Source organism: Rattus norvegicus, chromosome 9 (genome assembly GCF_021556685.1).
Source record: "Rattus norvegicus strain SHRSP/BbbUtx chromosome 9, alternate assembly SHRSP_T2T, whole genome shotgun sequence".
Taxonomy (NCBI): domain Eukaryota; kingdom Metazoa; phylum Chordata; class Mammalia; order Rodentia; family Muridae; genus Rattus; species Rattus norvegicus.
Genome location: NC_141542.1, coordinates 41,583,310 through 41,593,947, shown reverse-complemented (window position 1 = coordinate 41,593,947; position 10,638 = coordinate 41,583,310). Strand labels below are relative to the sequence as shown.

General features: G+C 45.2%; 1 protein-coding gene across 2 annotated transcripts; it reads left to right on the top strand.

Annotated features, from left to right (window-relative positions):
- Positions 1–2,115: 2,115 nt before the first annotated feature.
- Sdhaf4 (succinate dehydrogenase complex assembly factor 4) lies at positions 2,116–10,263 on the top strand. 2 transcript variants are annotated; one of them, NM_001399405.1, is given in 3 exon segments: positions 2,116–2,201; positions 4,078–4,227; positions 9,817–10,263. In NM_001399405.1, coding segments are annotated over 3 exon segments (315 nt in total). In that variant the 5' UTR covers positions 2,116–2,146; the 3' UTR covers positions 9,927–10,263.
- The last annotated feature ends 375 nt before the right edge of the window (positions 10,264–10,638 follow it).

Genomic DNA, 10,638 nt, shown 5'->3' with positions numbered 1-10,638 from the left:
ACTTATACATTCCTATTCTACAATGGACAAGATGTCCATCATCCTGTAAGGCCAGTGTCTGCAAGATGGAGTAATTGATAAGATTGGTGGATCCTCCCAGTAGCGGTCTCCTGGTTTACATCCACAGGAAAAAGTTATTTGGATAAACAGTGTTGTGTGGGACACTGTATATAGTACAAAGCATTCAAATGAACTGTATGAAAGGAAAGATAAACCAGGAAAACAGTTTATTATAAAATAAAATACAGCAAGGGTTACTTGGTGGGTGCATGCCAAGGTGTGCCCCTGAGAATTTATACAGTGCAACAAATCTATCAAAGGGGTTTATTGGGGAGAAAAGAGGGGAGTGAGGACCTGGAGACAGAAGGGGTAGAGGCAGATGAGTAGATGTGTAGACAGGCAGACAGACTGTGGGAGCAGAGCCATGAGGGCAGAGAACAGAATGGCACAGAGAAGGACAGAAATGGGGAGAGACCAGCAGGTAATGTGGGAACGGATAGCTGGGGCGGTGAACAGTCCTTTTATATTCCACTGGGTGGTAGCAGCAGGTGAAAACAAGCGGTGGCTAGGTCCCTGGGAGGAGCCTAGTGGATTAACCGTAAACTAACACAGTTCAAGCATAATTATTTGAGAATAAATTGCTACCTCCTTCATAATGGATAGTAGGATTGATTCTCTTGAAGTCAGACCTGTCTCCCAGGCTGCTTAATTAGTATTAAGTTGGGAGCGGGTGAGATGACTCAGGAGTTAAAGATACTGGTTTTTCTTCCAGAGGACCTGAGTTCAAATCCTAGTAACCAGATGGTGGCTCAGAACTATCTATAAAGGGATCTGATGCCCTCTTCTGGTATGCAGGTGTACATGTAGGCAGCATTCCTACATTAAAAAACAAAACAAAACCACTCTTAGGAAGAAAGGCACAGGACCAGTTGGTAGGTAGTGGTGCTAGCCAGTCAGCCCTGGGAGAAGAAAGACAGTTAATGCACCTAGGTGTCTTTGTTATCACTATGGCTATGGTATTAGTGGATCCACTGAGGAACACAGCTGTGCTAAGACGAAGGCACAGTGATAGCTGTTATTGGTGGTCAGCACTTTTGACTGCAAGACAAGGACTTGATGGATTATTCATTTAACCAGCTATAGTTTTTGTTTTGTTTTCTAGGAATGGAGGAAGGGTTTTACTTGTCATGTGTGAAGGGTTTTAAGCTCAATGTTTTTAAAAGATTTATTTTTATTTTGTATGAGTGTTTTGCTGGCATGATCTTTGTATGTTTGTAATGTTTGTCTGTTTGTATGCCTGCTTGCACATTTGCATGTCATATGCATGCCTAGTGCCAACGAAGTCCAGAAGAGTGTGCCAGACATTCTGGAACTGGAGTCAGAAACTTTCCAGTTGCCATGTGGATGCCGGGAATAGAACCCAGGTTCCCTGAAAGAGAAGCCATTTCTCCAACCCCTCAGCGTTTTAAAATAATTTCTAACAGATGCCTGTCATAGAACAGTCTCAATAATCAACTCTCATGATTGAATATTTTGAACTTACTAAAACATTGTTTTCAAAATGTGTGAATCTTCAATGTAATTAAATGTTTTATGTTTGATATTTTAACTAGATTTATGGAGCAATTCTTTGTCACACCAATGGAATGTGCCAAACCTTTAAAATATCACTAATATTTAGTGAACACACACACACACACACACACACACACACACACACACACACACACACACACACACACACACGATATTAATACATGTCCGTAACGGTCAAATTAGGGTGATTCAAGTTTCCATCTCAGTGTTGGACTTTGAACTTTCCTCCTTTAGTCTTCCAAGCACCATACACTAAGGTGGTGTGAACTCTAGAATTTATTACTTTCTTTCAGGCTTTCGGGTTTGTCTCTTAAGTCCATTGGAATGAGTAAGAGCGCTGCCCAGGAACTATGCAGGACCGAGGTTGAGGATTGGGCATTGTAGGATAACAAGGAAGTCAAACAGTGGAGGGTGGCCAGGGACACAGAGAAGCTCCGCCCTACTCTGTTCTTGTTGACGCCTGCGCAGAAGGCGCGAGTTCCCGGTGCCGAACGGTGCTAGCCCCCGCCCACCTGGATGCGCGTGCGCTGACGCTGTGCGAGCCGGCGGTATGGTCTCCACCATTCTTTCCGTGTCATGGATGGCTTTCGTCTGGAGAGCAACAAGTAAGGCAGTCCGCCCGGGATCCGGAGAGTTGGGGGCCCGCTGAGGAAGCCGAGTTCCGAAATGCGAGGGCGCAGGCTCAGAGACCGGGCCGGCCGCGGTGGCTGCAGAAGCATTCGCGGTGCTTGGCGTAGGGGCAGGTGGTTTTCGAGAAGCGCCCGGCTCTTAGGTGCGGCTACAAAAGATTGGCGTAATTAATTTACTTGTTTGTTTACGTCAAGAATAATTTGTACCCAGGCAGGGGGCGCATTCCTTTAGACGCAGCACTAGGCTGACAGAGGCATGAGGATCTCTGAGTTCAAGGTCAGCCTGGTCCAAAATGTTGGAGAGGTGCAAAAGTAGTGCAAAAAACATAAAATGAAAATTGCACAAAACCATGAACTATAAGAAGAGATGCCATTGTGCTTTCTGTAGAAACTAACGCTTTCAAAACTAACGTTTTCAAAACTATCGCAGGCTTTCTAAGTACATACTTTAATTGTCATCCCAAAGAGCACGCAGAATGCAAGTTTAATTGATGACAATCCTGAGAAGTTATATAAACTGAAGACAGAATCACTGCTTTCATAACAAGTGGCCCGATTTTATTTTACTTTTTAGTGTACTTTTTCTCTTCAAATAGGTAATACATGTTGGTTGTTAAAATCTTAAATAATCTATACAATAAGAATTAGAGAAACCGAAAGGCGCGCTCCAAGTCCTTATTACTGTTTATCCAGCATTCCACTGTCTTTAAACATTAATGAAGCCATTTTCCAATGTAATAGACCATCCCCATTAAGTGCCTGTATCCCGTTTTCTTCCTGGTAATGATTTGATGCTGTTTGTCCTCATTGCTTTTTCTAACCACTCATATTTCAAGATCACCCCACATTGAAGTCACCTTTGTTTGATACATTTTCATTCTCTTCGTGGATTCTTGGACAATTCTAGAAACACCAGCATAGGCTGCTTCACCTGCTGGTGTGTGTTTCCCCATGACCCAGCACAAGACGGAAGTCCCTAATGGTTGCTGTTTTATTGATTCTGCTGTCAGGGTTGGGGCAAGCCAGGTGCTTCCTTACTCAAAGATTTGAAATAAAAACCCACACAGAGTGTAAAGTAGCAAGGACACTTTATTTATATCCTTGCACTGCAGGAGCTCAGTAGGCCACAATGAAGAAGGCCCAAATTCATTGCCCCGGCTCTTCTATGGACTGTACAGGAAGAGAGGGATGGTCAGTAAGATGCATAACTTGGGTGGTTTTCATTTTGATTGATACTTTAGGCAGCATTAACATTTTCTTTGTACGTCCCTTCTCATAATGAATCTTATTTCAATTAGACGCCTGCCAAAATAGGCATAAGATGGTAAATAAAACATTTTCTTTAAAAGAAAAATACACCTTTTTGACTCAGTTTACCTTATTGAGTAAGCACCCAAACCCAGTGTAGGCCAGATGGGCCTTTCTGGTCCTGTTTTGGAACATGAGGAGAGTACAACTGAATAGAATCTGTCTAGGTTTGTTATTGAGAGAGGAGAAAAATCCCATTGTTCAAAGAGGGGTGTACATCCCTCTGGTATTTGGGGATATTTTATGTGGCTAAGAGGCTGTTAGGTGCATCTCTTAGAGAGGTGTGTACACATAGTATACACAAGTAAGGAAACTAAGCTTCCAAGTACATTATTAGAAGAGGACCATGTGCACATTCCAAAGCAGGTGGAGTCCGAGGTTACTAAACTATTCCCTATGCTTCCCTGTCTTGTTACTTTATAGCTCTTCTTGTAAACTTGTAACATTGGTCATTTCCAAGGAAGGGAAATATCCTATCTGTGTAGAATGTGTGTGTGCAGAAGAGAAGAATTTCCACTGGATGCCTTTGTCCTTTCTCCTTTAGGATCATCTCTTCTGAATCACTCTTTGAGGAAAAAGAGTTCTCAAGAAGGAAAGCCTGAGCCTTCAAAGCAAGCCCTTAAGAAATCAAAGCTGCCAGTTGGTCGTTTTGACTCACTGGACGATTCACCGGAGGGGAGAGACCCACTGCAGAGTGAGTAGTGGTTAGTAAACCACTGTCTCTGCTTAAACATGGCAAGACCGATGTTCATTACTGGCAAAAGTGAAAGAAGGGAAATATGTTCATAATTGTCATTAACAGTTATAAAGGGAGTAGTGAGTAAAAGTACTGTATGAAATATCTGTATGTATACTTGTCATTGTATGCATATTGCATATGGATTATTCCTTCTTTTTAAAAAGTTTGGGGTTGGTGAGATGCCTCAGTGCACGAAGTTCTTGCAGGACATGCTTGAGGGAGAACCAGAGTTCAGATCTCATCACCCTTGTGCTGGTGGCTGTGGCAGCCCACTGTAATTTCACGCTCAGAAGACACAGGGTGTGCCTGGGCAAGTTGCCTACCCAGAATAGCTAAACTGACCATCTCTGGACTCAAATGAGAGACCTTGCTTCAATGTCTAAGGCCGAGAACGATGAAGGGAGACACCTGAAGTCAGTCTCTGACCTCAGCATGCACATGCATACAAGCACATGGGTACACACACACAAGAGCACACATACATCAGACATGCACGCATACACATATACACATGCAACCCCTAAACGTCTAAACGTCTGTCTAGAACTAGAAATGGTGGCATGTGTCTGCAATACCAGAGCTCAGGAAGCTGATGCCAGAGAATCAGGAATGTGAGGCCAGCCCGGGCAACATAGACTGTCTCAAAGAAAGAGCTCCTAAGTTCTCAGTACTTAGGTGGTTTTGGACGAGGGAGGTGGGGGAGTGGGTGTTTGTTTTGCTTGTTTTTACTATACTTCTATTAATCAAAAGGTAAAAAATAAGACGAGATCTTTGATACAAACCTGCATTTTGTTGAGAAAACTTTCAGCTGTTAAGGAAAAGAGTCAGCTGCAGTAGGATCGTCATTAACGTGCAGGGTAAAGGCGGGGCATTAAGGTACCAGGAAGAAGCTGGGCCCCAGAAAACGACTGGGAACTGCATATTGAAGGGAAGGCATCTCTCGTTCTCTTAACTCTAATAACCTTCCTTCATACCAGGTCATCTGTCTGCTGGACAGAAAGGAGCATCTCTTAGCTTCTGTCAGTCCAGAATAGCCACGTTGAGGCTCAACTCTCCCTTCTGATCATAAGCTCCCTGAGGAGAATGCCTGTGAGCAAGCTCAGCTCAGATATCCACAGCTGAATCCCTCAGAGTGGCCATTTAGGTGGGAAATACCTGAACACAATGTTCTCATTGTAACGCTAAGGCAGAGGCAGGGTAGCCTTAAGAATAAGTACCTTTGGGCTGGAGAGATGGCTCAGTGGTTAAGAGCATCGACTGCTCTTCCAAAGGTCCTGAGTTCAAATCCCAGCAACCACATGGTGGCTCACAACCATCTGTAATGAGATCTGATGCCCTCTTCTGGTGTGTCTGAAGATAGCTATAATGTATATAATAAATAAATAAACCTTTAAAAAAGATTATTTATTTAAAAGAATAAGTACCTTTGCACACCTTTAATCCCAGCACTCGGGAGGCAGAGGCAGGTGAATCTCTTAAATTCAAGGCGAGCATAGTCTACAGAGCAAGCTCCAAGCCAGAGACAGGACTACACAGAGAAACCCTGTCTCAAAACAACAAAACAAAACAAAAAAAAAAAGACAAAAGCAACAACAACAACAACAAAAGAGCTTAAATAAAGTACTAAACTAAACATAATTTATCATTGTTGTTTTTCTTATTTTTTTTTATGACCGTAATTATACATATGTGTACATGCATGTCTCTTTCTGTGTGGCTATGTGCATGCAGCCAGAACCTGGGATTCTCTGGAGCTGGAGTTAAAACAGTCGTGAGTCACCTCCACTGATGCTAGAATCCTGGTTCTCCCGGCCATCACTGCAGCCCTGTTGCTCTTATTTTGATTTTGTTGGGTGACTTTTCATGGGGAGACATTTTAAAAACTCAGTTCACCTCAGATAGGACACCAGTAGCTCAACAAATCTTCCAAGTGACGAGTCGATGAATGGTTTGGGATGGCCAGGAGGAGCATGGGAGGAGGGTGTAGTGGTCTCTTCCTCTTATCATCGCCAGGACAGAATTCTTGGCAAAGGCCACTAAAGGAAGTAAGGCTGTGTCTGGGCTCACAGTTTAAGAAAGGGTGCAGCCGTTGTGATGCAAGACTTGGTGGCAGGAGCGTGAGATGACCGGAAGCAGAGAGAGGCAAACGCTGGTTACTCAGCTTCTCTCCTGCTCAGGATCCCAGCCACAGGGTGGGGTGGAAATCTGGGGTGGATCTCTCCTTCTCTCCGAAAGCTCATCCCCCAGTAGAAACACCCGGCTATGTGTCCCCCGGGCCACTTTACACCTTGTCAAGTTGACAGTCCAGCTGAGATTAACTGTCCCATGAGGCTGCTTCCAGAAATATGGGCAAATGAAAAGCAGGGAAGGAGGTCGTTTTCCGCTTACAATGAGATGCTAAAAGCATAGTGCTAGCATCCGGACTTCAGGTCTTACCGGTTGGAGAGGGGTCAGGAGATAGAACTGCCTGTGCAGACACGAGGCCGTGTGCGTCAGTAAGCCCACATCTTCATTGATTTGTGTCCGGCGATCCCCCTTAGAAAATGGCGAACCCCTAGTGCTAGCAGACCACCTCTCAGCCATCCTTGGGCAGTCAACAACCTTAAGCAGTGCCAACCGCCCGTTCCTGAAGTTTCCACTTCAGTTTCTTCTGCTCCACTTTCTTCATCTCCTCCTCCGCTGCTTCTGCCGTTTCTTCCGTGCTGTCTCGAGCCAACACCCAGATGTGGGTTTTTCGAGGCCTCCGTCCACACCTTTCCTAAGCATTCCTCAGAAGATCCCGCCTCTTCCTCAGACGACTTTAAATATCTCATATGTGCTTCTCAGTTGTCCTGTCTGATCTGTGCGTGTGTGTTCCAAACATCTCAAAACGACTGCTTCTAAAACTGAACATACCCTGTGCCCGTACTTTCGCCCCACCTCTGTTCCCTCAACAGCCTGTTTCCTTCTGCTCTCTCTCCGGTAGACTCCATCCTCCAATTCATAGAAGCCTAATGTCCAGGGTAATTCGTTAGTGCCCCCCTGTTTCCTGCAGCCAGTTATAAGCCACGTCCCTTTGATTCTCCCTTAACTCCTCTCAGACTCGTTCCCTCTCTCCCTCCCAGTAGAGCCCCCAAAGCAAGCTGCATGTCACTTGTTTCATCCCAAGGAAACTTTTTAGGCTGTCCTGTTGTGAGCGTATGTCTCACTACTGAAGTAATAAAAAAAAAGCCAGGCATGACGGCGTACGCATGGAATCGGGCACCCAGGAGGCTGTCATTGTGCTGTAGTGATTGTCGGGTCAGCATAGGATACATTACCAGATCTGTCTCAAGATAAAAAAAATAAATACTAAATAAGGTAAACGGAAGATGAGATAGGTAGCCATGAACATCTGGTGGTAATTAGCACGGCAGACTAAATCGACCAGAAAAGAGTGGGCCGGTGAGATTTAAAGGAAAATTAAAACCTTGACAAATAAATATGCTGGGAAGATGTTTAAGAGAGAGAGACCACAGAACATACCAGACATGGCTAGTTGGCCTCTTTGACCTCAGTGTAAACTAGAAGCCGTAGATTAATTAATGTCAGGCTTTTTCCTGTCAAATCTGAGGGTAGGAGCCGGCAGGACAGCTCAGTAGATAAAGATACTTACCACCAAGCCTGGGAGGCCAAGGACTCCACTGTAGAAGTGGAGAAACAGTTCCCGAATATCATCCTCTGACCTGCACACTCACCGTAGCACACATATGTACGCACACACACAAAACGCAACACACACATACACACGCACAGGCAATAAATGTCATTAAAACCCTTTAAATCTAGGCGTGGTCGGTGAGGGATACGCTAAGGCTTTGCAAGTGGGGGTAAGTCGTTGGAAGGGCGCTGGCGTGAGAGGCGAGGCCTCCTTCCAAGCACATACATGACATCATGGCCCTGGCCTGGGATGCAAACACAAGGAAGATGAAGCCTGCATTCATGGCGTCCTACCTCAGGGAGGAGAGAGAGGGGGAGGGGAGGGAGCACACACGAAACCCAGCTCAGCTTATTCCTTTTTCTCCCAGTGCCATTAACGCCCTGGTCCCAAATGTGAGGGTGTTTGGAGATAATCAGGTTCAGATCATCTGGGTGAGGACCTTGTGGAGGGCCTATGCCCTTGTGAGAGACCCTGGAAACCACACTGTCTCCCTCCTTCCCTGGGACGATTCAGTCCACAGGCCTGGAAGAGGGCTCTCACTCCAACGCAGCCAAGCCGGCTGCTGGTGGAGGCTTTCTGTCGTGTAAGCCACACGGGCTATGTATTTTGCCTCCCCATTCCCAGCTATCACGCTCAGCCCCAGGATTGGGGGACAAAGACAAGCTTCCCTTCCAGGGGTTCACGGGGACATCACAGATGATCTCCAGAAAACAGAATAATGCCAAGAGTAGGGAAAGTTAGTCATGGTGCAGCAAGGACAAAAATGGAAGGACCCTTGGAAAGTTTCAAGGTGAGAGCCTTCTGTTTGTCTGCCAAGGGGCTGCATAATTTGGGGGCAGTGATCTTTCAGTTTTCCAAAAATCCAGCACTTAGGATGGGAGGCTGGCTTTTCTTCTGTTCTTTCTGCACACAGAGCAGGCTGGCGTGTGGGTTGCCTTCAGGCTTGGTCTCAGCATTCGGTGTGACACTGAACGACTGTGCACCCGTTCCCTGGGGACAGTCTTGCTTCCTGTCTCGTATGGTTACTACGTGGAGTGAGTGAGGTACTGTGTATAAAGAGCTGAATCGAGAGCCCAGAATCAGGTTGTAACAAAGGATCGTTTGACCCCAGCATTTAATTAACACCAACCTGGGCAGAATCAGTGACACCTAATGCCAAAGAGTAGTAATATCGAATTGACTGATTAAAATTTACAATCCTTGCCCAGGTGTGGTGACAAATGCCTTTAATTCCAGCACTTCTGAGGCAGAGGCAGCAGAGCTCTGTGAGTTCAAAGCCAGGCCGATCTACTGAGTTCCAGTACACCCAGGGCCACACAGAGAAACCCTGTCTCAAAAAAGAAACAAATTAAAATTCTCAGAATTTGGATGGACTTACAGTGAGGACTTCTATCAGTAACATGCAGTGTGTGCGTGTGTGTGTGTGTGTGTGTGTGTGTGTGTGTGTGTGTGTACTTCAGCAGATGGTTTTGGGAATATAAGGTACAATCACTGGACTGGGGATACAGCTCAATAAAAAAATGCTTGTTTTTACGCATTGATCTTGTTTCTAAACCTTCCAAGTTCAGTGAAGCTGCCGTCTGTTCTCTCTCCTTCCCTCCCCGTGGGTCCAGCACCACTTAGGAAACTACTGTCTCGTGGTTTGTAGACTTGAAAGCATGCCAAGAATTGGGGGTCATTAGTGTTCGTGGTAGAGATGATTGAATGTGAAAAATGCATTTCTCAAGTTCTGAGGTCAGAAGGAGGGGAGCCTCATCACGGTTCCTTGAAAGATAACCCAGGTATGCAGTCCCCCCCTCAAAACTGACCACGTTGTTTCCTTCCATCTCTGCTGACTGCCTTCTTCATATTTCTGTCTTCCTTAGAGTTTCCAGATGATGTCAATCCAGTTACCAAAGAAAAAGGTGGACCCAGGGGCCCAGAGCCTACACGATACGGAGACTGGGAACGGAAAGGACGCTGTATTGACTTTTAAGTCACGCCGTCTCGGGACTGCAGAGTCATTTCCTGAATTACTTACTTCATGTTGTTTTCTGTATCCTCTAAGTGTGATATTTCCATCGTATGTCTTAAAATGCACGTGGTAGCTTCGAGGAGCAAAGGCTGCTTATAGATCAGGAACATGGAAACATTTTTCCATTAGTGTGTTAACTTCAACTTAAACATGTCAGGGCAGAGAGCCTGTGATGAGAGCTGCAAGCCTTTGCAGTGATTTTTTATCATCATCATCATCATCATCATCATCATTATTATTATTATTATTTAATCAGTTGCTTATAAAATACACATGTTAATAAATACCTCTTGTTAGATTTATTATTTTATTTTTATAAGTATGAGTGGATTTTTTTTTCTGTGTGTAAGTGTGTGCTTGGAGGCCATGAAGGCCAGAAAAGGACATCATACCCCCCTGGAACTGGAGTTGTGGGTGGCTGTGAGCTGGGAACTGAACCCGGGAACTCTGCAAGAGCAGCAAGTGCTCCAACCTGTGTGCCATCTCTCCCGCCTTCTTACTTTTAACTATGTTTATGTATGCCTGTGCATATGCACATGTAGTGCAGTTGCCCTTACAGGCCAGAAGAGGGCGTCAGATTTTTTTTCTGGGGCTGGAGTTAGAGGCTGGTATGAGTCTCCTGCACTGGGTTGCCAGGAACCAAGCACAGGTTCTTTCTGGGTTTTTTGTTTGT